The sequence below is a fragment of the Pithys albifrons genome, chromosome 18, assembly GCF_047495875.1.
Source record: "Pithys albifrons albifrons isolate INPA30051 chromosome 18, PitAlb_v1, whole genome shotgun sequence".
Lineage (NCBI taxonomy): Eukaryota > Metazoa > Chordata > Aves > Passeriformes > Thamnophilidae > Pithys > Pithys albifrons.
Genome location: NC_092475.1, coordinates 9,317,695 through 9,345,443, shown reverse-complemented (window position 1 = coordinate 9,345,443; position 27,749 = coordinate 9,317,695). Strand labels below are relative to the sequence as shown.

Below are 27,749 nucleotides of genomic sequence, written 5' to 3'. Positions count from 1 at the left end.
GGCTCCGGCCGCGCGGAAATGACGGCTCCGCCGCGGGCGGGGCTGGTCCTGCTGCTCCTCCTCTTTCTATTCCTTCTCCTGGTCCTGGTACCCTCCGGGAGCAGCAGCTGTCCGGGGACCGGTGTGGGTCACCGATAGGGCCTTGGAACCGAAAATGGGGCTTTTCCTTCATCTCTGGCATCTTCCCAGTAACCGCGTTTGGTACCCTGGGGCCGCCTCTGCGCTCCGGTCCCTCCTCATCATCTCGCATCACGCGTGTCACTGCCCCAGGCCAGAGACGCAAAAGCACGTTTGAATATTTAATAAAACTATAAGCAAATAAGGAATATATAAAAATGTAAAATAACGTGGTTTAGTATGATTTGTGTATTATATTACGTATACGTATATATGTATACATGTATATAACGTATCTATACATTGATATTAAATATATTTTTATATAACATATATCACAGATGTCTACTATGTCATATATAATGCTGTGTTATATGCATATTATTAAGTATATATATATACAAATATATACATATATACACATATATACACATATATATACACAAATATATATACATATGTGTGTATATATGTATGTATCTATATAAAAGACCCCCCCCGGCGCCGCTCTTGGAGAGCACCCGCTCTCCTCAGAGTCCCTCTCAGCCGAAGCGGGACCACTGTCCCCATCTTTGCCCGAGCCGGGATCTGTGCGATAGCAGCGACCTCCCAGACCGGGGAGAGCAGAAAGGCAGCGCAAACAGCCCCACAGCACCATCTGCGGGCCGTGGAGCATCTCCCTGCCAGCCACAGCTTCACGGAGCACTGTGGAATTACCTGGCCAGAGCCAGGTGGAATTACCTGGCCAGAGCCAGGGCAGCCTCAAAGCAGGGGCCAGGCAAGCACAGCTGGATAGCAGCAGGGCCCCGGAGATGTGCTGGCTGTATTCTGAATGTAAACGCCAACAGAAGGACTAAATGTCAGTGAAGGGATAATTTTTGTGGTGCCTGGCTTCGGTTTGATTTTTCAGAGGACAGAAGGCCATATCCCACAGGAGTTCAGGGGGTGATGCCTGACCCCTCTGCATGGAATTTGTAATAAAAATAAAAAAGTGGTCACTCCCAGGCTTGCTGCATTAGAAAGGGTTCAATAGGGAGTGCTGGGGAAGGGGAAATAACATGTTTAACCCCAGTGATTAAGGGATACAGAGTTAGATTGCAAATGCTTCAGCATCCTGTAATCAGCATCCGGACGGTCCCCAGGCTGGGGGTTCCCTGGAGCGTGGTAGTTTCTCCTTCTCTCTTGGCTGTAACCCGTGTTTTCAGCCAGGAGAGGGAGTCAAAGATAGCTGGACAAAGAGCGGGATTCCCAGGACCCGCAGTGGGAATCAAGGCCGTTCTGCAGCATCTGAGATTCAGCTCCGATATATTTCTCTTCCAAGGATTCACCTTTCCAAAGTGGAAAATCTTTCGGTGACGCTGCACCTGGCAAGAGATATGCCAGCATGGAAACAAACTGAGTGTGTCAGAGGTGTCCACCTGCAGAGGGACATTCCAGAGAAGGGGAGTACATTGATTTCACCCTGTGCTGATAGTCCAACCCAGACCTGGGTGCACCCTGGCAAGCTGGTGCCTGAAGCTGGGACCAGTTTGGATCTGTGTGAATTAGACCTGTTTGTAATATTGTGCCATGCCCCTTCTAGTAGATTTGAGGGAAAAGGAGGCTGGAAGGGACCTCAGGAGGACAAGAGAGCTTCCATTGATCCCATTTCCCTTAAAACAGCTCCTGCAGCACAAACATGACAGAAGCAGCCAGGTGGGACCTGGAGTCCCAGGGGAGAGTTAAGAACCTGAAACTGGCAGCTACAAACAGTTGGAGAGGAGGAGAAGATGTGTGTTGGGGAGATGGATCTATGGCCTCACAGCTGAAGGAATGACAGGGTTTCCTGGATCACCTGATCTTAGCTAATTGCTGATTTGAGAAGAGCCTTCAAAACACCAAACACCTGGGAAATACTAGAGCTGCAAGCAGGAATTTTATGCTACAGGTTGCAAAATCTACTTGGAATTTGCACCTCTCAAACAAGGGAGGAGAATTTAGCAGGATGGTGATAGTTCCAGTCCTGACTAGTTAATGGCTGCTGCAACAGGGAACACAGGAGTAAGCAGGAATGTTTGAAAGGGGTGACGTGTGAACCAAGCTCTGCTTTGGGGAACAGAAGGGCAGGAAACAAGGGAGAATCAGTAGTAATCACATTGAGAGATGTGAAAAAGGATATTAAAATAAGAGCAAGAGCTTTAGGCAGATGAGAGAAAATGAGGAAGGAAAGCAGGAGGAAGATTACTACATAGTGGGGAAGGGCTGGAAGTGAAATATAATTTGGGAATAGTCCTTACCTCAGTTTTTCTTATGTGGGGAATGTTGAACTCATGGGGAACATTGGATAGTGAATGGAAGAGAGGGGATTCAAGCACCAAGACAAGTTGTAGGGGGAGTTTTAAAGTATTGGCACAGAAACTCATAGGAGCTGTAGCAAGACTTTCTATAATTTAGTTTTCCTGGTGATAGTATCCTCTGACTGGAAACCAGTAAAGGCAGAACCTGTCTATAAGGAAGTAAAAGCTAAAAACTGAAAATAAACATCCACAAACTGACGGTCCCAGGAGATATGCTGACTGTAGCCTGAATTTAAATTCTCCCTCCTAGAAGGGAGAATTTTGTCCTTATCCACTGCAGGAGAAGGGTGAAGGACACTACATACCCACAACCCTCCCCAGCCAAGAGGAGATGAACCAAACCAACTCTGCCACTTCATCAGCTCCAAATCTACAGTCTTTGCAGGAGCTTCAGTCAGGTATTGTGTTGTGACCTTGGGAGCCACTCCTGGAGCTCCATGGCAAATCCAGCCCTTCTCATGCTCATCTCTCCTATCACATGGGATTCATACCTTTCCCAGCTCTGCTCCTGAATGCTCCCTTGCCCTGCCGTTGTGTTATAAATGAGTGGCTGTTGGTGTTGGTTGATATTTAATGAAGTCCATGTAATAGTCTTCACTTATTTACTTATCCAAACCCAGTCTTAATACCCAGCCTGGGAAAGTTATCTTGGCTTCTTTAAGCTTTTCCACCATTAGCAATAAACGTTTTACAGTCTTGGCAAGCTGAGGCTGAAAAGAGAGAGCATGACTTCAAACAGCATTGCTGACAGAGAAGGCTTTAAGCTGATATTAAATCACTAAACTGTGCAAACATAACAGTCTTGTAATAAAGATAATCCATGTGCAGTTCAGGCCAGGAGTGGCTCTGGTCCTTGGAGTGCAAGTGGAATCTCTGGACCCCACAAATTAAAAAACCCTTTTTGGAAGCTGAGCATCAGAGCAGGAAGCCACTAGCCCTGCAGTGATGGGCAAGGTCTGGCTGAGCATGAGGGCTTCTGTCTGAAGACTGAGCTTCTTCTCATGCACCAGTCCAGCAGCGTGGAAAGGGCTGTAGGGAAGGAGCAGTTCCTACTAATCCCCCCAGGCAGTGCCACACCAGGCTGGTATAGCCCTGCTCCAGACGAGGTGCCTGGCCTGCAGGGTGCTTGGCTGCAATACAGTCCAGCAGCTGTTCCTCTGCCCTCACAGGGTGACGTGATTAAGAAAACAGGCCCTCAATTACCATGAATGTTCATGGTCTCAAAGCCTGGAAGTGTCCAGGACAAGCCTGCTGTCACCCTGCATGTTGTGATACTCTCTGTGGTGGGTGTCCATCCAGCCATGTGCCTCAGGCAGCTCTTGTGCTATTTGTCACACCCATAGCAGTTTTCAGGAGGAGGTGGGGAATCACAACAGCTCTCCCAGACCAGAATCATCTGGTATGGGGTTCCCCAGGCTTGTAAGAACTCCTGGGTGTTCATGTGTCCATGGGCGCACAAAGGACAAGGTTCCAGCCAGGCAGAGCTGTCAGATGTGCCTGCAGAGCCCAGGGGTTTGTGTAACTCATGATCTCGCAAGGTAGGGGTGGCCTCAGGCCTCCGAAAACTGGTGAGGCAGTCACGATCAGGCAAGCCTGGCATCACTCCAGGTCCAAAACCAGAGTAAACCTTAAATACAGTTCCCAAACCACTTTCCTTCCCAGACCCAGGTTAGACTCAGAGCTCTTCTCCCCCTAGACTTGTGCTGGGAGCACTCTGTTGATCCCAGCAGCCTCTTCTCTCGTACACAGGACACTGAACTGCAGGTTGTGACTACAGTCTTGTTTGTGCCAACCTCTCCTGCTCACTCCCACCTAACGAAACTGGCAGCATATTGCCATTTTTATTGGCCTGGCTGGCAATTTTTCAGATGCTAGGTGTGTTTATGATCGTCAGGGTCACATCTCAATTAGGAATGGGGAGAGGGATTTTAAACACACCTCATTGTGCCTCCTCCAGCCTCTCTGTGGAAAGGAGTTGTGCAGTGTGTGGCCTCAGTTCCCCAACTGGTTGGTGATATTTTCATTCAGCCTTGAGGGAACTGGCCATCCTGGCACACAGAATTGCCTGGCTCAGCAGTGCCACGTTGCTGAGCCCTCCCTGCTGCCTGTGTGTGCACTTGCAAGTTTAATAGCAGCAATAGTTGCTTTTGTCAGAGATGATATGCAGGCCATAAAACTCGTTTACCATTCTTCTGCTTTTTTTTTTCCCCTCTCCCACTGAGATATGAAAGCTGTGGGAAAGGCTCCAAAGCCTATTGGCTCTTTCAGATGGAGGTTATATAAGGAATATGAAAAGAATGCATTTCATAGTGGCCAGAAGACCTAAAAATACCACTTTCACAGATCTTTGCTTGGACATCATGAAAAGATTCTGAAGCTGGAGATAGTACTCTCCAGGAAATTATCCTTAGGCTATGTTGGAAGGACAGAAAGCTCAAAAACAGCATAAGGAAGTTGTGTCTCAAAGGCCAGTACTTATAACAGCCACCTCCTGTGACATGGGACATTGTCTATGGGTTCCAGGAAACTCAGCAGGATAAAACACAGCCCATGAGTGGCAAGACCAGTGTCTCAGTATGATTCCAGGGTGGAGTGACAAAAGAGGAGAGGGGTGGGATTGAGGATGCCACTTAAGGATAAGGTTGTCTCTGGGACAGTTCATGGTTTTTTTTCCAAGTGAGCTGAATCCAGCAATAAGAAACCTCCTGTAGGAACTGCACTGATTTAAGATTAACCAGGAAAAGGGCAACCTTAATAGAGCAGTTCGTGGGAAGGAATCCAGGAGAATTTATTGCTTCAAAGATTTGATATTATGTATATGGAGTTTTTAGGGCATATACTCAGGTAAAACCAACCATGAGTCACAGCAGAGGAGTCCTGGGACTTTTTTTATTCCACATTACAGAGAGTGAACTAACTCCTTTTCTTTGTCTTGACTGGCCTAACCCCTCAGTCCTGTGTGTTGTGGGATAACACATGTCCCGCAACTGCCTTTGCTGCCCTTGTTCAGACCTTCAGCAATGGTGTTGGGGCTCTGGATCATTACAGGTGCACAGGAAGGGAGGGCATGTTACTGAGATCTGTCCAAGTCTCCCTTGATTCCAGAGCAGAGACAGGCTCTAGATGCTGTCTCCACATGGTCCCCAAACAGAGTCTGGATCTCATCCCTGCATCTCATTCCTGCTGACATTTTTCACCAGTATGACCGTCACTGGAAAGCCACTGGATGTGCAAATGGGATGGATAATCAGACTGCTTCTCATCCCTTGTACTTAGGATGAGACTGTCTACCTCATTTCACATCAGGGGCAGGAGGTGGGGAAACATGAAGGCCATCTCCTGCAGATATGAGCTTCAGGAAATGCTGGATGTTGTTCCTTCCCAAAGACCTAATGTTTACAGCCATCTAGACCTCTCTCCCCTCTCCCTGTTGTCTTCCTGGGCATGCTACAGCTGAGCACAGGCTCCCTGTGGTCAGAAGAGCAGGTCATTAATTCTCTAATTGTCAGTGCATTTCTTCACCTTTACAACCAGTGACAAATTGACTTTCACTTGATCATCTTATTGTGACCTGTAGGCTCAGTCTGGCTCTCACCTGATGTCAGCAGTAGAGTGGCTTTGTGGGAACCAAAGCACAGACACCACCAAATACAAGAGGGACATAAAAATGGACGTGCTTGAAATGTGAATATCGTATTTTAGCTCCCTTTGGCTTTCAGAATGTGGTTACTTCAAGTCTTTAAGCTCCCTGGAATGATGAAAGCAAATATTTATTCTTCATGTTTGGTTTTCTTTTAATGAAAATTGGGATTGTCATTCAGTCTTATGATTCCAGCACACGTGGCTTCAGGACAGACACCAGCTAGCATGAGGCTTGCCAGGAAATAGTGTCAGCTGGCTACACCATCAAACACTTGTTTGGGCTTCTTCCTCAGTACACATATGCTTTGTGCTCAGAGCAACAGGGAGGTGAGCCCCTTGATTTACAATAAATCTTCCCAGAAGAAAGAATTCCATCTGTCTGGGAAAAGTTAGAAAATATTTTTGCATTTATTTTTCTTTTTTTTCTTTTTAACGAATACAAACTCTAGTGAAGAAATATTCCTGTTTCCATTGCAAGGCAGAAACCAGCAAAAATTAATGTACAATATGGAGGAATACTTGGTGCAAATGGACCAAAAATGATTCCCCACTGAGTATGTCTACGTACAGAATAAAAGATTGCTGCAGTTGGAAAAGACAGCCTGGTTATTATGGGGTCTTTTTTTGCTTTTAATCTCCCAATTATAAATAATCAATGTGATTTACAAAATAATTTACAGAAAATGATTGGATTCATCATTGCAATAAATTACTTGGTACGATGCCACCAGCGTTGAGGCGATGAAATACTTCTGACACTGTCAGCATGAGGCAGGTGGTTCACTTTTGCATTGGAAATCAAGGGACAGACCTGCAGCCCCTCTGGCTGAGCTGGCTCAGATTTGTCCCCACCAGAGACCTCTTGGCAGCTGTAGTTCCAACATCTCCATCCTCCTAAGATGCCAGAAATGACTCAGGCCTGAAGTCGTGCAGGGCTCTGCAAGCTCCAGCCCTGCTGGCACCTGGAGAGGCAAGAGCTGGGTGCGGGAGGTCTCCTTTCCTGGTTTCAGCTGTAAACCAAAGGTCACATCTGCGGGGTTTTGGCACAGAGAAACAGGGATGGGGGCAGGAGGCAGCAGAACAGGTGGGGGCAGACCCAAGGCTGGGGCAGACCCAAGGGGCTTGGGTGAGACAGGGCTATTCCTTGACCTGTGTCGTTCTCTACAGGACTCAAAGCATTGAAATTTTGAGGTTGCTGCCCTCAAACCTTCTGAGGTCTGAAGAAGTCATAACGAAATTCTTATCAGCTTATGAAGAGTTATAAATCTGTTATCAGCCACTCATTCTAGGCTGAAGGAGTGGCACTGAACTGGAGAAGTAGATTGTATGGCATATCTTGGCATTAAAGCTGAGTCTGAACTGAGATCCTGAGTCACAATGCTCCCAGCACTTGGGCAGCCCAAGACCTTGGTCCAATCTGTGAGGCTCAAGCTCTCCTCACTGTCATAGGTCTTTCCCCTTCTGATATTCTTCCCCCTACTTCTTTTCAAATAGGCATCCAGTGGTCTTCTGTCTGCTGAGGAGCAGTAGGAGGGGCAGTGATATTTTTGGCAGTGCTGCCAGCATGTATAGAGGTGACCCCACTCCATTAGCTGAAATCTCCAGAATCCCATGGTTCTCCAAATTCCTAGCCCCGGAGGCAGTAAGTGGTGTAAGGGAAGGGTTTGGCAGTGGTTGTCTCTCTGAGCCTTGTGGGGAGAGGGCAGGCATGGCACAGAAATAACAAAATCCTTCAAAAGGCAGAAGGATCCAAATAGAGGACAATCTTGGTGGGCCAGATTTTGCCCCAGTATCAGCTGAGAGGGTTTGTTAGGCCTGCCTGGGGAGGTTAGTGTGCTAGAGGGTGACACCATGCAGAGACCTGGGGACTAGCCAAGGCTGAGGAGCAGTTCTGGGCAAACCCCATGTATTTCAACTGCTGTGATGCTTCTAGGGGAGCTTCCATCTCCATCAAGTTTGGCTGGACTGGGCACTGTCAGGGGAGCTGGCATGGCTGTGGTAGGGAAGTTCTTCACTCACACAGCACAGAGAAACAAGAAATTTCTTGTTGGCAGGGTCTAGAGTGTGCTGAACCAACACTGGGGTGGCAGTAGGGGAACAGCCAGCTGCACTCTCCCCAGCCAGACACTGCAGCCTCCCCACAGGAGGAATCTGGCAGGAATCTGGCCCTTCTTACAAAGACTGAGGGTTGCAGTAAGGCCTCAGTCTTAGTTCTGGGGCTCGGGGCTGCCCATGGCACATACTGTCCATAGCTGTAGGAAGACAGCTTTAGGTGGTGGTGGACTAGTCCAATAAGCAAGTCCGTGTGTTTGTGCCCAGGAACCTCTAGATGGCTTCTCTTTTCACAGTGACAGAGTCAGTTTGGGCTTTACTCCCACACGGTCTTCCAAAGGAGGCCAGCTACTCTGCAGGTTGCTAGATGACCTCCTGTTTCGTGATGGCAGGTTGTGGGATAGACGTGGGCTGTTTTGCCACGGTTGCAATGGCTCCAGGCAGCAGCTTGTATTGGTCTGTTCCTGAGCCTGCAGGTGGAGATGGCTGTGGAGTTTCTGGAGTAGCTACAGAGAGAGAAACAAAATTAGAAGAGGGTCTCATGGGCCTGACAGCACTGGGATCTCTCCTCAGTTTTGGGGAGTTCAGATGTGAGCACAGCAGAGGCTCCTAAGGGCTTGTGTGTTTGCTGCAAGGCAGCCCACACACAGAGGCATGGTTTGATGCCCCCAAAGAACCACAATAACAACATCAAATGAGGAGAGATGCTGGCACTTTCATCTGTTCTGGCCACTTTTTTGGTCAGCCAAGGTCATCTCAGCCCAAGTTCCCAAGTGGTGGCCCCATGTGGTGGACCAGACTCTCCCGTGTTTTTCCAGAGCGCAAACTGAGGTGCGTCTGAACCATTCAAGGGAAGACAAACCTTTCCATTGATTTCACTAGACATTGGATAAGATCATTCATCCCTCAAGGGCTATGTAAAGGTTAGTCTGACAAGGAATATCTTGTTGAATCAGTTAGTCTAGCCTAATCTAATCTAACCTAACCCATGTCTCTGTTTGTCTTTCCCTCTTTTCTGCATAGGAATTTCTCACACACTCATTACCAGAGACTCTGTCTTGCTTGGAAAGTTCCCTGCAAGGTAGAAACTACCTCCACAAACACACTGGGAAGCTCCTGGTTTCTTCTGGGAGCTCTGTCTCTCTGGCAATACTCACACATCTGCCCGTTGTGCATCTGAGGAGGCATTGTGTTGGCCACAATAACGTTTGTTCCCAGGTTCTCCTGGATCAGATGAGGGTGCAGGGGGTGGTGGGCATGCGGCGTTTCACTCGATGAGCCTAAAATGATGCATATAACATTAGTTACACAATGGCAGGAGGAGACAGTTCAGATGGACAGACCCACTGAAGTGTCCAAGGCTTTGTGCATGATCAGCCTGTGCATAAGTGACTGGAGCACACCCTTCCCTTTTTCCTCCATGAATGCCTTGAGTTAACTAACCCCTGCATGCTGCTTGCATTTCCTCTTATATAGGATCATATTCCTGAGTCACACCTCCATGTAAAGAATAGCACAGTGCCAGCTTTTCATTTGGGTTTGTCCCACTGGATGCTCCCACTAGAAAAATCTGAGTTTTCAAACCTTTCAGCCTGAGCTTTCAGACCTTTATGTTTTGATGACTCCCTTCTGGCAGAGGAGGATTAGTGAAATGGCTGCCTAGTAGGAGATGGGGGTTGCATAGCAAAGCTTGTCCATGTGCAGAGGGCTGGGGACACCCCTCTGTAAACTGATGCACAGCTAATTCATCTCTTTAGGTGAGGAGAAGTAGAGGACCCTTAGTTACCACTGCCATTGATAGGGGAGATGATTTTACGTGAGTCAAGGGCTGACCTGCTTTCAGGCTGTCTCTTAAATATTTCAGGTAGGGAGCAGTGGCTATGGAAGTTCTCAAGGGGACAGTGATCAGGGAACACTGAGAGGCCTCAAGCACTCACCTCCCAGCAGCATCTCCTGCAGCAGGTTGTCAATCTTAGCCATGCCAAAAAGCTTGACAAACTGGATCTGTTCTATCATCTGCCAGGTGATGCTCTGCAGCACAGGCAGCAGCAGCAGCAGCTCCCCGAAGCGGCCCCGTGAGTCGTACTGCCGGTCATTGATGTAGTCCTCCAGGCTGACCTGCACCTGGTACCGCATCCGCTTGATCTTGGAGGGGTCACTCAGTCCTTTGGCATCTGGGACAACACACACACACACCCCAAACTATCCAGGCTGTTCCCTAGGAGCTGCCCATCAGGAAGCCTGGGCATAGCCTGAGGTAAGCTGTCTCTGATTCACTATTTTTTGCTATCAGGGACATTTTTTCTCTTCTTAGGCTGACTTATTCCCTCCCTCTAAGAACAGTTTGGCCTAGAGAAGAGACCAAGCAGCATTTCCACAACTCAGGACACAGTATTAGTCAGCATAACTCAGACTAGGCCCCTCTGATGGTAACCCTCACCAAGCTGGAGCGTACCTGGGTCAAAGAAGATGATGGCTTTCAAGCAGGCATATTCATTGTCATCTATCTGCAGCTCCTGGAAGGGGAGGACCAGCTCGTCCAGGACACGGTTGGCCACACGGTTCACCTCCACCAGTTCAGGGCAGTTCCGTGGAATGATGTGATCATTTCCTTTGGACAAGCAGCACAGAGACCATCACCTTGTCATTGCTCAAGACTTATCAGAGGTGACAAGGAGTTCAAAACCCAGGCAACCAACACTGAGATAATTTTGAGGGTGAAGGAATTAAGAAGTTTCTCCTTCTGCCACTTCCCTTTCTCATCCCACCAGAAACACTGTCCTGTGTCATCAGAGCAGCCTCTCATTACACAGAAGCCACTCAAGTGAGGAGAAGCTGACTGAGGAGTGAGAGCTTTTTTCTCAATCCCACCACGGCCTGCTTATACAAACCTGAGGATGCACTGTGAATATTCACAGTCCCCCAACTTTGCGACATGCCATGGCCTTTATGTGAATCTCTGACAAGCCTCCCTGCACCCAAAGGTTGTGTTAGGCTCACTAAAATACAGGAGGGCTCAAGCCATTACCCCGCAAAAACAGTGTCAACAAACACTGAAGCACCCTCTCCTTCATGCCAGTAGGGAAGCGTTACAGAAGCAGATGGGCTGGGAGCAGAATTGCGCTCCTTACCTAGCAGCAAGACATCCTTGAACACCATGGACCTCTTGGCAGCTCCCAGTAACAGATGTTCCCCTGCATGTGCACGCAGCAATGCTACCTGCAAGGGCAGAGGGAAGTTATTTGGGTGATGCAGAGACAGAGACAAGGTTGTAATTTCATGTAAGCAAGAGAGAAAGCCCAGCATTCCTGTACTGCACTCAAGGATGGGGTGTGAGAGCCTCTCTCCAGTAACAGTGGTTTAGTCTTCTGTATAAACAGTTATAAATCCAGCAGAATGAGTAGATAATTGACAGTATCCAAAGCATCCCATATTCAGGAGACATGTCATGACCAAGACCATGCTAGACTGTCCCAGGACCTCAAACCAGCATGGGACATGTTCTCAGTGGGCTGCTTGGGGACAAAGCAACTCCTACCAAGTGCAAAACCAGGGACTACACTCCATCCTGTGAAGTGGAGAGAAATACAATTCACTGCTGTGGTCATTTGTTGTCCCTCTGGGCTGTGCCTACCCCCCACTAGAATTGTGCTCACAGGGACCCATGTCTGGTCACCCTCTGGCCACTCATTCCCTCCACAGCCACAGGAATTGGAGCCAGGGAAGCCAAAGGGATGTTTTTCTCCTCTGATGTTAATGATTGAAGTATTTCATTTTATACCCTCCAGCGGCTCCTGAGAATGTTCTGAATCAGTTAAAAATTTCAGAGATTTAGGCATAAAGAGAAGTTAACAATTGGACATCCTGACACAGAGGCTTCTTAATGTCCGGCCAGGAGCTTCTGCTGGAGAAAACAATCATTAAACAATAATAGAGAGATTCTGAAAAGTATGTTCCGGTGGGAATGGTCCCTTTTTCCAGTGTGTTATCCCTCAGCATGCAACAAAGCTGAGAGAAGTCTCACCCTACCAGAAATGCCAGGAAAATATGTCACCCATAGAAGAGAGCTCTGGTTAAGAAATATGCTGATGGCTGAGAGAGGGATTTTTTTTTTTTTGCAGATGGTGAAAAAACTATGCAAAATAAACAGAGTGGAGATCCTTGCAAAAAGACTATGCACACATGATACTGGGGAAGCTTTATCTAGATGCCAAAATCTAGCCTCTCTCTATCACTATCCAAACATGGGTGGATATGTTGGCTGAGCTGCTTGTAATTACCAGAGCTGCACAAAACTGGGCTTTCCTATCTGTCGAAACTTTAAGAAGGATGGGAAAAACTACAAGTCCCTGAGGAGTAAAACTCTCACCTAGAAATTTCCTGCCTAATGAAAATTCAAGAAAGTTCAGTTTGTAACCATCATTTTAGTTTCCCTAAAATTTGCTTGTTTGAGCAGGGTTAAGGTCAATTATTTCAACAAGTCAAAATTGTCTCATTTGATATTTGTTCTTACAGTGACAAACCTGAAAGACATCATTCCATTGTGATTTAGGATAAATATAAAAGTTGTAACACAACAAATCAGAAGTTCAACTTTGAGATGAAATGGCTTTGCCTCACCAAACCCAGTAATTTGACATTTTGGTGAAGAGGAAGAATAAGGGATTGGGTATGACCTTTCTTATAAAAATGTTGGCAGTGATGATTCATTCTCAGGCAACAATTTAATGGCAATGTAGCAGCATTTCTCAACGTTGTATGTACCCACTAGACACGTCTTGGCTGGCTGTCATGCCCCTTGGGGCTGCCTTGCACATAGTTTTGTCCATCCCCTACTCCCTGGCATTTCTGTCCTTCCTTCCACACTCCCCTGAGTATCTGCTGCCACAGTTCTCATGTTGCCCTTCAAAAGCAGGGATGGCTTTCAACTGATTAGTTTTAAGCAGCACAGTGTTTCCTCTTAAGCCTTTTGGGACAGATTGGGAACTGCTTGTAATGAGGGATGGCTGATCACAACAGATCTATTTCAGTTGAGATGAGTTTGTGGAGGATGCTGAGAGCAGCCTCTGTCCCATGGGAAGGTAGGGTTCAGACTATGTCAGATTTAGGTTTTGTTTTCTTCTTTCACAGATTTTGTAGCCTCACAATTGTAAAATGAGGTCATGTGGCAATGGCTGTACTTTGCAGTAATTATCCAGGTTTAGGGCCTCTATTCCAAATGGCACAAGGATTCAATGGGATGTACTGAGCTGCCCCAGACCCATGGTGGGCTGCAGCCTGCTTGGGGTGTAAACAGCATTTGCCATTGGAGTCTATTTTGGTTTTTAAAGCTTTTGAGATGTATTTGCCTTAGGAAATTAGCAGATTTCTTAGAATTTTAAACAATTTAGCACTTGCACACAACAGAAAAGAGAGAAATATGCTCCCATGTTAACAGCACTGAATTTCCCCAGGCTCTGTGCTGATGGGTGGTCACTGAAGAGCTCAAATTTAGGATTTAGGGTGGTTTGATCAGTTTGATACTCTCAATTTCTGGATATCCTTTTTCTTCATGATATAAAAACTACCTCTAGGTCCATAGGGCTGGAGACTGGTCCTAGCTGAAGAGAACACATGGTGTTTTTTGACTGTACACTGGGCAGATTGGAAATGCCTTCCTACCTGTGACAGGCTCTGTGCTGGCCACCATCAGAAGTTCTATCCCTTCCCTCTGGTGCATCCCCACCAGCCACAAGTGCTGCTCAAGTCTGGGCACACATCATGTCCTTCAACATCTGTTGCAGACCTCTGAAATTTAGACTTACATGGGAGTCCTGTCCTTGTTTCTCTTTGAGGCTGCCTGAGATCCTGCAGTGCAGTTTTACAGAGGACATCAAACCCTTCTGTTATCTTCATTAGGGAACCGGCAAATGTAATTTTAGTAATTTGTGTTAAATGCAAATATATTGCCGCTTTTTAACCCCAGAAAAAAAGATCTTCTATTGCTTTGGGAGCAAATTAGTGTTTAGCTTCAACAATTCCACACTAGGAGTATGGATATAAACATATCCCCAGGCAAAAAGCAGAAGGAAAGATAGACAGGCAGATTCTTTTTTAAGTCTTGAGCAGGCCTTAGGCCAGCAATCTGTCCTACTAATTCTGATTACCCAAGGCATCTGTATAGCACTTCAGGTTTTCAAAGTGCTGCACAAACTATAATTGATGAACCTGCAAAATGTGCATCTGATAATGTCCCTAATTTGAGCTCAGTGTTATCATGACTGTGCTCATTGGCTGATTAGTGGCACATGCAAGTGGCCCCTGCTGGCATTGTATGGATGCCTGGCCTGTGCTGGCATTGTATGGATACCATTCCCAATCAGCTGCAGCAGTCAGGATAACAGGGTGGACAATGCACATTTTCTTTGAAGGTCTCAGCTATCCTTGACTTCCCTCTGCCTTCACCAGGGCAGAGCAAGGTGGGGAAGGATGGGGGGACTTGCCTGGTCATCCAGGGGCAGCTCACAGAAGGCAGGAATGTACTTGGCCCACTCCACCAGCACCAGCAGCTGCTGCTTCATGGACTCACACACGTCGGAGATACTGGCAATCTTCTTCCCTCGGATATCTCCGTTGATCACAGAAACCGGAGATGATATCTGGAAGGAGAGAAGAGATCCTTCAGCTTTCAATGCCACAGAGGAAACATAGACAGGAAAATTCCCAGCCCCATTGATACAGACTCCAGCACCAATGATTACTTTTCTTCGTGCTCCACAACCAGCCCCCAGAATAGGTGACCAAACACAACTCATTTAAATTGAGATCAGCTTGGGGTTCTGTGAAGAGCTGAGGTTGTGGATCATTTTGGTAAGCTGTAATGCCTTTAACAGACTGGAAAGAACACAAGAAATGTTTCTAAAGCCAGAGTCTACCTCCCACTGAACAAACATGCTGTCAAGATTCAGAAGGGATTGTGTAGCAGTCAGTCTCACCAGTAGCAAGGACATGTCCACCCAGTGCAGCTGCACAAGATACTTGTTCCCACCAAAGGACAGAGACCAGCTCCCCCTTCTAGACCCAGTGCTTGGCCAGAGCTGCCTTGTCTACTTTGGACAGGAGACATGCAGGCTCTACTTCTCTTCTGAGTCACCATGAGCACACAAAGTCTCTGCTTAAGGCAGCTTTCCAGGTCTGACATTTCTTCCTGTGAGCATCAGGTCATAAATATCTGACATTACCCACTTAGAATTGCAAAAGACAGACTTAAAGACAACAATCTCCCACTTCCCAGCAGCTTTTAGGTCCTTTTGGCAGAACTGGACAAGTGCAAACATGTCCACAACATGAGTCATGTTAGTTGCATGGCAAATTTTGATTGAGAGGCAAATGGGGCCATTTCATTTGCAGAGGACAAGCCTGAAAGGTCTGCAAGTACTGTTACACAGAGCTGGACAGGACATCTCCTCCAAACCAAGCACCCAACCTCCTGCCTGGTTCTCATGCATAGCTGCTCACCCAGGTCATCTAAAAATTTGCCCTTAGTCACTCCTTTATCCTCATGCTTCTGTAATCCATTAACTCAACCCCATCTCTGCCCTCTGCCTGCCCTCTGTGCTCTTCTACAACATCAGCTCTTCCTGTCCTGTTCCTGCCAGCGTTTTCAGCTTGGACCCTGCCAGTCTCTCCAAGGAATTCAAATGCCATCTGCATTTTCTTTTTTTTCAGGTTGCATTACCTGGAGGTCTTCCAGATCACCAGCTATTATTGAATAAATAAGATTGTAAAAATCTCACCATGTATTACCCTAATCAGAGGGCCCGGAAGGCTTAGCAAATAAATAAAGACCTCTGAGTGAGTGACCCTAGATCTTGGAGAAAGCTGCTCCTCAGCAGTATCTTGTTCTAATTAGCCAGGCACATAAAAGTTACCAATTACCGTGCTGGAGCCTGCCTTGTTTAATGAGTCTCTCTGTGCTCTCTGGGAGAGCAGGAGGTCCTCTGGGTTTGTCAGTGGTTGTAGTTTTTATCAGGAGACCCTGCTCCAGTCTTACATGTGATGCCACTGCAGGATTCTGAGTCCCAGAAATGTCCTTCCCTTGCAGAACTGGTGACTTGAGACCCCATTATCTCACACCTCTGGGAGCAGCACCACTATTATTTTATGGGATATATAAATATACTAGGGCCTGCATAGGAAAAGGTGAGATGTGGGATGAGTTTGGATATGTTTCTTGCATACAGAATTGGGCCTTGGCCCTTCTGGCATATCCCCTCCTCGGGAAAGTGAACTTACAGCCTGAGCCCAGTGTGTAGCCCAGAGCACAGCACATCCTGTCCTGGAGCATCTCCTGGGGTAGCCTTCAGGATAACCATACCCTTGAAGCAAGAAAGAACCTGGATTGCCAATGCAAACCCCTCTGCATTTTCCCCAGGATATAGAGTGCTGCTCTCCCCAGCTCCCATGAAGAGTGGCAGCTCTTGCCACTGGCACGGCCCCATCCTCATCACTTGTTTTCATAGACAGACTCTCTCCAGAGCCTGAGTGCATCCATCATGTCCTGTGCCCTCCCAGAGAGTGCTGATCTGGTGTTCAGCATTTGCAATATCCAGACTCTTAAATCAGAGCCATCTTTTCAGGTGAGCTTTGGAACTCTAGGAAATAAATCTTGGCAGTACGTTAGTGGAAATGGGAAATTTCAAGCAAGAAGTGGAAAAGATATCTACATAAAACAAGCATGAAACTGATTCCTTGTGCATCTGTGTAGGAAGCCAAGATCTGAAGTTTCTAATGGCCATTAAGGGAGGGAGACTGCTCATGCAAGACCAGCCCCTTGTGGGCTTAGGCAGCCACATGTCTTTGGATTTCAGTGATTCTACCCTATTTTCTTCCAGCAGGCTCTCCAGCCTTCATGTGTCTCATCAAAGCAGAATAAATCATTGCATATTGTTACAAGTGAGTTCTGGACCAAGGAGAAACAAAGGGATGGTTTCAGGTAACAAATATTTTTTGAAAAAACAGTGTTGAGTTGGCAGATAAGTTACTTAAAAAAGAAGTGGTAATTTGAAGACTCTGCTATTAAATACTCAGCTGGCTCTATAAGCCAGGTAGTGCCTGAATGCTTTTGTACTTGCTAAAGGAGAAACAAGAGGTACCTGCTGTGCCAGGACTTCTGCCTGCAGCAGGACATTGATGGAGGGCAAGCTGCTGTCTTCATAACTTGATCTCCGGGTGCTGATTCGGTCCCGTTCATTTTGTACAGCTGCAAGAGAGTATTTTGGCTGAGCTGCAGGTTGTTCATGGCAATGCACACTGAAAACTAGCACAGACTCTTGGCATTCTGCTTCCTTAGCTGCAGTTTCCCAGCTTCCCTGCCAGGCAGGGTGGAGGTGCAGATGTGTCTGGTTTGTGAGGGGATGCCTGTGAGCCCTGATTACATCTGGTGGTTCTGATTTCATATTTGCTTTATTTCCTGAGATGGGGTCAGTTCAGAACCTAAACACCTGTAGAGTTCAGTGGGAAAATTTCCTTTCAAAGGATCTGGGCTTTTTTATTTCAAGATACAGGGTCTGAAATGTTGGCCATGCTCACGTATGCAGCCCAAAACTGATGTGTGAAATGAAGGGGGTGAGTGTTTGCAAGGCTTCTTTGTCCACACGACTCTCATGAGTCCATTCAGGAAGCTTTTGCACCAGATAGGTGTAGTTGGAAAACTTCCATCTAAGTTACAATAAGGAAGGAAGTACAGAACTTCTCCTTCTTACCTATCCAGAGCAATAGAGCTTTCTCATACCTTACTGTAAAAGCACAGCTCATACTGTATTGTCAAATCAGCACAGGTTTGACCACAGTGTGCCTTCCTGCTTGGTCTAGTCTTGAGGACCTGGGCTTTGAGTCAGAGGTGGCAGCAGCCCGAGCAGAAGCAGTTGTGCCAAAGGGGAGGACTTGCCTCTCTGTTTGTCACAAGGCCATGGGCTGGACATAACTCAGCCTGGCCATGCCACTCAAAGCCATCTGCTCAAATAAGCTATTGATCGGTGGCAGGGGAAACAGAACAGTCCCTGCCTTAGGCTGGTAGCTCTCTGGATTGATACATTCCCAATGTATAAATCCACCTGATAAAAAGCAATAATGAGGCTGGGCCAGGAGAAAACCCTGCAGTCAGCGGCTGTAAATAGGAGCTCTCAAGGTTATGCTGCTTGTTATCAGTAGCAGGCCCCCGAGTTCAGTCACGCCATGATGTTTTCCAAATGTTTACTCAGTATTAGCTGGTCATGCACCTAATGTAACTTCTATTGAATATTAACAGACAACAGCACAGCTCTAGGCATGGGATGAGCAGACGCTGCAGGGAGGATTCCTATGTTCTTCAGGAAAAGTCAAGACAGGTTCCTTGCAATACCTCATCCTCTTTAAGAGGAAATAAATGTTCCTGCTCAGAGGTGTTCCTACAGGCCACCCAGGTACCACTGGTATTTTCCTGTTGTCTTCAAGGACCCTTTTTCTCCCAAGTTTCTCCTTGTGGGGGTGTGAACTGAGAGGAGCACAGGGTTCACTTTCTTTCTATGGAGTAACAGGGCCAAGTGCCTCCTGGTTGTCCCTTTGCAGACATCAGTGGGTTGAACTCTGTGGGATGCCTGGCAGCTCCTCTGGGCTGCTCCTGTCAGTTTTTCCCTCCACCAACAGGATCCAACAGAACTATCAGTAGGACCACCAGGTTTTCCTGCCACTCCTGAGAAACAGATCTAAACAAGGGGTGAATCCTGTTGTGGAGCCCTCTAAGGGCTGCAGAGGCAGGGAGGTAGGGCAGTGAGGTGGGTGAGCCTGGGCCATGCAAAGGATATTTCTATGCTTTTCATATAAAATATGCAATAGCAAAAATGCTCCCCCTTACTCTCCATCCTTTCTGCTGTGTCTGAAACTAAGCTAAACTCTCTGCAGAGGCTCATCAAGAACCTATATGTATATTGGGGGAAAAGTGCAAGATGACAGTTGGACCTGTGCTGTACTCACCTGTCCAGCTGTGGATTTCATGGTGCCTCTGAGACAACGGCACTTACAGTACTTTTCCCAAAGTGTTCCCAAATTTCCAGACCTTTTAGGAAGTTTCTGCTGCTCACTGATGTTGAGAAGCATTCCCAAACCACCTGGATGTACCAGCTATGTGGGAGCCCAAGTGATATGTGGGTCAGTGTGAGCAGTGGTGAACTGAAGAGCCTCAGGTGTGTACAAGCACAGGCAGTTCTGAGACATAAGCATGGCCCTGCAGCACTCTCATGGGCTTATCTTTCCTTGTATTTTAAGGCACCCTGAGAAGGAGCCCTGAAATTGAATATGGGAGCCTGCAGTGCCCCATGCCTTGCCCTCAGCTGTTGGGATGGTGGCTGCTTGCAAGGACATCACATGTGTGGGAGTGGGCAACTTGGGCACATGCAGGGCTCACGACTAGAGTACATATCCCTAAATCCCCCTGTGTTGAGGGTCTGGAGCACTGGGAAGGGAAGACAAGGCTAAGATGTCTGAGTAAGTTGTATATTGCAGGACCTGGTGTTGGGCTGTGAGGACTTCTTCAAGTGTGACCACTGCTAGGGGAGTGCAGGAAGCCACACCATCACCCACCTTCCTTCTTCATCCCTGCTCGGAAGCACTTCTTAAGCCTGCAGTATCGGCACTGGTTTCTTTTGTCTTTGTCTACCACACACTGTCTGTTAAACCTGCAAAGAAAGAGAGAAGTGAAGAGCAGCAAGACTGAGCCTGAAGGCAGGACAAGACAGAACCCTAAGCCCCAAGACTCTCTCAGAGCAGGTTCCCAGAGGCTCACCCTGAGAAAGGAGCTCTGGTCTGTCCCTTTTCCATGCTTGCTTTAGCTTGCAGTTTCTTCTTTCCACTGAACATCTCAACCCTCTGCTCTTCCTCAAGATGTTCAGTATGGACAGACTAGAGCTGGGAGTCACTTGCTGGAGCTCAGGCTGCTGGTCTTACTCACTAACCATTAGACATAGGATGCCCATAATAGAATAACAAGCCCCAGAGGAGTTAAAAGTGTGATCTAGGAGGGTCAGAACCAACTTGGTAGCCTCTGTTGTAAGTTAGATTCCAATTAGAATTAAGGAAGAATGCATTTATTCTGAATAAAATGGGTGTAGAAGATTGCTTTTGAGCTAGTAAGGTTAAGAAGTCAATTTAAATCTCTGTGTCTCTCCAGAGCTTTGTCTGGTATCATCTGGACAGCATCACTGGTGTTCAAAATGTTCTGCTGCCACTTGCACTTCAGAGAGGACTTGGGAAGCAACCAGCTCCTTCCCTCCAGACTTGTGTCACCAACTCCTTCACACATGGTAAGGCAAGTTCTTGTCTCCCATGTGTGTGACTCCTGCAGGCAGCACGAGCCTGGTGGCCATTTGCAGCATGAATATCACTTGCAAATTTGCTCAGATTTACAGCAGAGTAAAGACAAAGGAGTACAGAGCTGGGAAAGGGCTACCAACCATGCTGGGTTCTGCAGCTTTTGAAGAGGCTTGTTTCTACCAAAATGGATGCCTGAAAGCTGCTTAATAAACATTTCTGTAGCACATATAAAAGCTTGAACCTCCAAAGAACTGGGAACCTTGGCTTTTCCCATGGAGCTGTGGGGCTCCCTTGGCTGACAGCTTAAATAACCCTGGTGTGCTTCACATGCACTCATAAACCTGGGGCTTCCTTCTGTCACTGAGATTTTAGAGTCACATTGTTCTTCACACTCTCCAAGTGGCTGTCAGGCCATCAGGAGTAAGTCATTCAAAAAACCCAAGGGATTTAGATACTGAGCTGAGGATTCCTCAGTTTCCTCTGTGACTCTTTGTGTATGGGTTGCTCAGAGCAGGGAGCACATGGGTCACAGCTGTTGATGCCACAGGAGAGCCATGGGCTACCCCCAATGGCACAAGGTGCAGTGCATGAGTTGCAGGAGCAATATGAGAGCCTCATCCCTATTGATGTGCATGTTACGCTTTCCAGCTTGGTGCTCCTTAGATGTTCTTGTATCACTTGACAGGCAGTGACAGCAGCTTGGGTGGATGGCAGGCATACTTCCATCTCATGATGGAGAAGGAGAGCTCCCAGGGAGTGAGCGATGTTTGTGCTGCAGTCGGAGCACCAAGTAGTGAGGTGCTCAGTCCCTGTAACATGTCCTCTCCCATGACAATTCCCTGCCACATCCACAGTTGGCCACATCCATTTGTAGGATGTGCTTTGCCCTTAAAGTATGAGGAAAGACCTCCCAGGGTCTTACCAAGTGATCACTGGAGGACAATCCCAAAGTTAGAGCAGTCACTGACCCTTCCCATCTTGGGGGTGAGGTCAGGGAAAGTGGAGGAGGATGCAGGGGGGATGAAGAGGATGAAGGACCGTGCTGCTGCACTTTGAGGGCTTTGCCATTCAGCTCATGGGAGTGTTTTATCTGAGCCATGTGGCTCTGTCCCCTTGGTCCTTACCTGCAGGAGTACATGTGGTTCTTCCGGACGCTTCTCCTGAAGAAGCCTTTGCAGCCATCACAGCTGGAAGCTCCGTAATGCTTCCCTGTGGCACGGTCCCCACAAATGGCACACAGTGCACTCACCCCAATGCTGCTGGAGGAGTTGAGGTTGGCTGCTTCTGATGGAGACGTGTCTGCTTGGGGAAGGAAATGGGAAGAAGGAGACAGTGTGACAGATAGCCAACATTTCCTAACTCATTTTCCAGTGAGAAACTTGATTTTTGGAAGAGTCAGGCAGCTGCAGCCAGGCTGTGTGGTAAGGGCCATTCAGAGAGGTGTGTAAGGAGTAGTGGGTGCTCTGAGTATTTAAGTCATTGTATTTTGAGTGTGCAAAAGCTGCCTCTGTGTTAGGATGAGACAGCTTTTCCCAAAGGCCTGACTCCAGCAATGCCTTCAGATAAAGCAGAAGCCCATTTGCAAGAGTCACAGAGCAGAGCCAAAATTCCTCAGGGCTTTGCAGACACTTTGGGCTGCAGTAGTGTGGCCAGAGAAAAAGCTGATTCAGAGTTAAAGTTGCAGTATTACAGCTCAGGGTGAGCAGCTGGTTTATTCAGGAGGTGTTTGTGTTATAGCACTGAAAAAGCCCAAGCCAGCCCTGAGCAGATGCTGTTACAGGACTGAGGTGACCAGCTCCCTTTCCTGGAGAGCCTCATTGCCAGGCCTGGAGCTCCAGCCTGCATGACACTTCTTTGGGAGAAAAAGGTTTTAAGTACATAACAAACTCAAATCACTTCAGCTGGAAAACTCATGTGGGCAAACACTACCCAGAGTCTGGTAGGACCACAGTGGAGATTGATTTGTCTTGTGGTCCTTACAGACCAAGGGGGACTGGCACTTTTTGGGTTTTTTGGGAGGTAGGGAAATTACAGCAACTTCTGAAGGAAAGGACATTTGAAAGGCTAAAAACCTATACTAAACCCCTCCAGCAAGCCAAACAAACCTCAAGGCTGAATGGATTAGCCCTTAATTCAGTTGATCTAATTGTCTCCCATGTATGTCTTTATGTATCAGCATAGGCACATTCCCCTGCCTCAGTGGAAATGTTAATTGCAAATAATACCCAGGATCTACAAAGCCATAGAAACCTGCTGGGATTTTTAATGCTTGAGTCTATTGGTCCTTGGTCTCTGGGTTTGGCAGGGACACAGTTAACACTCACCCTGGGAGGGTCACAGCTGCTCCCACTTGGCACCCAGCAGAAAGGGGCTGGGTTCTATAAAAAAGCTGGTCCCAAGTGGGCTCCCTGTGGTAGCTGGAATGTGGGCACTGGTGGAAGCCAAGGCAAGGCAAGATGAGGCTGGCTGAGGCAGAGCTGCAATTTCAGCTTCTATTTTGTAAAGAAAGAGGTATTGCAGCAAGTGCTGCACATCGTGCTCATGCCATCCCTCAGCAGGAGTAACTGGCATGAGCCCAGTAGTGAGCTAGCATGGGGCACCTCGAGTCAGCCCCTTCCCTGGCTCTGGCAGCATCTTTCATTTCACTGCCTGCTTTTCTCTTTCTAATTCCTTGTGTCTCTCCTAAATTTCTTTCTGAGTCAGTTTGTTGCCCCTCTGTGTCCTTGCCTGGCACACCCTGTCACGCAGCAACACCAGTGCCAAGCTCCTCTCCATTCCCAAAGCCCTGAGTTCCTCCCAAGGCCATTCTGGCTGTCTCTTGTCCCTATGAGCAGCTTGCCTCTGAAAACATCCTTCCTCCATACATATCCTGAGGGTTCAGCTGGATGCAGGTCATTCCAGAAGGAAAGTTAAATTTCCACTTTCAGCTAAACATAGGACTTAGATGAGAGAGGAAGAGCTGATCTGTCTGTAATCACATTACCTGTGTATCTGTGACAGCTCAGATAAATCCCTTTTTAGCAGTCTATCACCCTGTAATCAGATGAACGTAGAGCAGGAAAAACTAGCACTGTTATCAAAAAAATTGCAACATCTTGGTCTAACAGCCAACAACAATGTAATTATTGCTTAATGGATAATTTTCCAATTAAGTTTATTTTGTAGTGCCAGAAACATGGGCTCTGGTTGCTGCAGTGGAGTGGTTTTAATGTGGTTAATTTGGAGCTAAGGTAAATGGGGGAAAGAAAAAATCTGATTTTAAGTTTGAGACCTTGCAGCTGAGATTTGGGTTAGAACAGGAGACACTTGAGAGGTTCCTGAGCCTGTCTGAACATGGGATTCGACCTGTGATGGTGGCAAACTTGGCCCCTGTTGAGCAGCTGCCTCAAGGCTGGAGCTGCAGAGCTGTGCAGGGCAGGGACCAAGGGCTGTTGTGGTCCTCTGTCAGAGAAGGAGGCAGAGGTTCTGCAGGTAGAGGTGTGGGCAGTTGCAAAGCAGCCCTGAGACCTGTCCCTGGTCTGGAGCTGGATGGAGAAGGAGAGAAGCTGTTGCTGCCTGCCCCAGCTGACTCATCCACTCCTAGTGTGTGTGTGTGTCACATCACACCTGATCTTGTCATATAAAATTATTGTGTCCCTCTGACCCATGGAGCCCTCGGTTCGGGGGGACTGAATTGCAGACCCTGTGAAGGTGACTGCTGCATGAGACAGACAGAAAGGGAGAAAGACTTTGGCTTGTCCCAGAGTGTCTAGGGGACATCAGCAGAGCCAAAGTGGGCAGCTTTTGGACCTGAAGCACCTGGGTGTGTAGGACCAGCCCCTGGGAGGAGGTGGGTTATTTTACAGAAGAGCCACTTTGGCACCATGTTATTACAGCTATGATGTAGCAGAGCCACAACCCAGAGAAGACCCACAAGGCTCTGATGGAAGAGTCCATGCCACCAGCCCAGCCCTTCTGGGACAGGGGTGTCCAGTAGCCTTGGTGACACAACACACAGAAGGAAAAGGCTTGGGGGGTGTGCTTCGTTTAGCCATTAACCTCATATTTAGAGAGACTTTAGGGGGGACTTGGAAAGGAATCTCCTGTTGTCTCTGAGCATTTAATCACCAGGACTCTTTGGTCCCCAAATGGGTAGGACAGAGTTGTTAATCCTGGAGACTGAAGTGTGATCCTACCCTCCCGAAGGGATGGGAACATTTTTCTATCCTCTCAAGGTCCCATTGCCCCTCTTACTTGGGGACTGAGCCCCCTGGCCCCACAGTGCTCCCAGGGAAGGGGATGCCACCCCATCCCCAGCACTGCACAGGGGAAGGGCCATGGCCTCAGACCAGCTGTGGAGCCAGCACCTAAATCACTTCTCATAGTGATTTTCACCCTCATCAGGCACTAAATGCCTTTCTGGTCCAGGTAAACCTATCTCCAGCTGCGGCTGGACTGGGACTGGCTCTCTGCTTTGGAGCCACAGGCTCAGTCATCTGTCTGGTGAACCACCAGCACCGTTTCACTCAAAAACTTTTGACCAGTCTTTTCTCTTGGCTGGGTTCTGGAGAGATGAGACCCCACTGTGTTCAGCCCCAGCCCCAGTCCTGGTGGGGACCTCTCATTCCACCCAGCTCCTGCTGTGTGCCTGTTCCCAAGGTGTCAGGCTGCAGGACACCCACCATCCTGCCCGCACCAAACACAGCTTTGCTCTGCCACCTCTATTTTACCCTGGGAGAAGCCAAAACCATGCAGTGAGCTGCTGGGAGGCCCCTGTCTGACACCCCTGCCATGCTCCAGCCCTCCCTGGGAGCATTTTGACAGCTACCCCAGGGACTTCTCCTCCAGCAGGCCCCAGCTCATCCCACCACAGCAGAGGGTAGAAGAGAGAGAGGACTTACCATTGCCCATAGCAAGGACCTGCATGTTCTCAAACTCCAGAGTGGTGTACGCTGGGTCTAGTGCTGCGCTATAATCTGCCATCTCCATGTCTATTAGGGCTTTGGAAAGGCGCATTATCATCAGCAAACACGGGCCAGATTGTACCGATTCCCTTGTCTGAGGCTATTGGCCCTCTTGCCTCTCTCTGCCTTCACTGCGTCCCCTATCTGTTGTCTTTTATTTCAGATATTTCTCTGGAAGGATTTGCTGAGCCTCAAGGCCTATACTCTCCAGAGGGGTGGAGGCAGGGGTTAATCTTTAATCATCTCACTCACTGCCGAGTGGTGCTAAGATGTGGGTGGTTTTTTTTAAGTGGATCAGCAGTGATTCTTGTTGAATCTCAGGCACTTTACTGATCCTGGCTCCTGGGCACAGGCAGGACTATGGGAGCCAGTGCTTACAGACAAGGGAACACCTTCCCAGGCTATTGACCTTCATGCTGAGCTGCTGGTGTTGGTCTTAATTGTACCTGGGATGGAAAACTGGGAGAAAACTCTACCAGGAGAACAAGGTTGCTCTTCACTTCTGTCATTGCCTTGCCCCATCCCTCCCACTCCTCCTTTTCTCTCCCTCAGGGTCAGAGAAGGTCAGCTCCTGCCTGGCAATTTACACGTTGCTATGTAAAGTGAAGCATATGACTCCTTTAACTTCCCTATAAACCAAGTTTTACAGGGACCTGGATGCCCTATAAACAGATCCTGCTCTCTATGCCCAAACAGTGAGTGGGGCTGGAGGGTGGCACAGGCACCCTGGGAATCACCAGGGCGGCTCCTGTCCCACGACTGAAATCACTCTGTGCTGGAGCCCTCAGCCTTGGGTTTTGACTCATGTGTCTTAAAATTTTCATTTGATGTGTTAAATTAAATAATTACTAATTAATGAGACGTGCTAAGATGCAGCAGAACTTTATCGGCGGTGGGATTTTTCCATCTATGGGTGCATTCTGCCATCAGCACCCATGGTGGTACTGCTGCCTTGCCCAGACCTTGGGTCTGATCCTGCTGGTGCTGGATGCCCTTGACAGAAGGAAGCAGCAGAGCTGCCTGTGCTCTCCTTCTTACTAAGCCTGGGTGCTCTCCTTCCCAGCTGCCCTGCTGGCACATTACTCCTCCATTTCAGCCAGAACTGAGACATTCAGTGCAATTTCAAGATCATTGAGTGGGAATTGAATTGATTGCTGAATGGCATCGGCTGCATGGCGCAAGAGAACCAGCAATTAATGATTTGGTATCAGTTCGCTCTGCGCTGGAAACATCCCCGTTATTTCGCAACCAGCACTGTTGGTTTGAGCTCCCAACTGGCTTGTGTTTGTGCTTCCCAGGCACCCCAGTGCAGTACCAGCCCTGCTGGCACCACAAGCCACCTGGGCCACAGTGTGACACCAAGGTCTCTGGCTCCACAACAGCACATGGCTTTGGGCAGTGATGCTTGTGATGATTTGCTATTTACATTTTAGAAACACAAAGAATTGTTCAAGCAGCCCTTGCCCCCCAAAACAGTGACCTACATAGCACTTCTAAACAGCTCTTCTACCCTGAGGCTTCAGGTCTGCAGGAGTGAAGCTGAGCACTGGTTTCTCACGTGGAACTGGTGATAAATGATCCTTTGCTGCAGGGAAAACAGTCATCCAGTCAGTACTCCTGAGGGACAGGCCAGAGCTCTTTGCACTCACATGGCTCTTCTCTTAAGCAGGCACAGTCCTGGCCAAAAGTTGTTTTTACGATGTGCAAACTGGGATGGGGATGCTAAGGCAGAGCATAGCCCCCTCCCTAGCCTCATCCCAGGAACCTCCATCCCAATCCTGGGCAGGCCATGGTGATCCCTTTGATTAGATAAACGCTACAGACACTAGGTCAAATATGTGCAGGATTTGCCACAGCGTCTAGTAAAATACCGTAAAAACAGGGCCCGTTTTGCTCTGCTCAGCAAAACAAACCTTTTGCTTCAATAGCCTGCTGACCAAGGAGGCTGCAAAGGCTGTTTGCTCCCCAGGCAGGAAGGATTAAAGGGCCAGGAATAGAAATTAGAGAGGCAGCATATGCGGGAGAGCGGCAGATAAGGAGCAGGGAAGTTTGGAGAGCATTAGGTGGCTCACGAAGCCAGGACTGTCAATGGGACATGGTGTTTTCCGCCCAGGGTTGTGTTGGCTGTTGATTTCTCACTGCCACTGTCCTCTGTGGGACACCAGTGCCTCCTCCCAAATCTGGTGTCTCAGAGCCAGACCAGCCAAGGACACCAAGATGGGCTGTGATGGAAATGCATAGCTGCTCCCTGGGCACAGGATGTTGGGAGAGGTGATATCTCCCCTGGGATCTTCTGCCTGGGGAGTCCTTGTCTCCCCCAATATCCTTGTTT

The 27,749-nt window shown here is 48.0% G+C and overlaps 1 protein-coding gene across 2 annotated transcripts; it reads right to left on the bottom strand.

Annotated features, from left to right (window-relative positions):
- Window positions 1–6,483: 6,483 nt before the first annotated feature.
- HNF4A (hepatocyte nuclear factor 4 alpha) lies at window positions 6,484–25,585 on the bottom strand. 2 transcript variants are annotated; one of them, XM_071572712.1, is made up of 10 exons: window positions 25,355–25,585; window positions 21,599–21,776; window positions 19,746–19,840; window positions 17,282–17,388; window positions 14,630–14,785; window positions 11,279–11,366; window positions 10,603–10,758; window positions 10,085–10,321; window positions 9,305–9,427; window positions 6,484–8,653 (listed from the first exon to the last, which is right to left on the bottom strand). In XM_071572712.1, the coding sequence occupies exons 1-10, from the start codon at window positions 25,473–25,475 to the stop codon at window positions 8,511–8,513; spliced, it is 1,404 nt and encodes a 467-aa protein (XP_071428813.1). In that variant the 5' UTR covers window positions 25,476–25,585; the 3' UTR covers window positions 6,484–8,510. The 2 variants fall into 2 exon arrangements, with proteins under 2 accessions (XP_071428813.1, XP_071428814.1); XM_071572713.1 differs by having other exon boundaries at window positions 21,599–21,773.
- Between the last annotated feature and the right edge of the window lie 2,164 nt (window positions 25,586–27,749).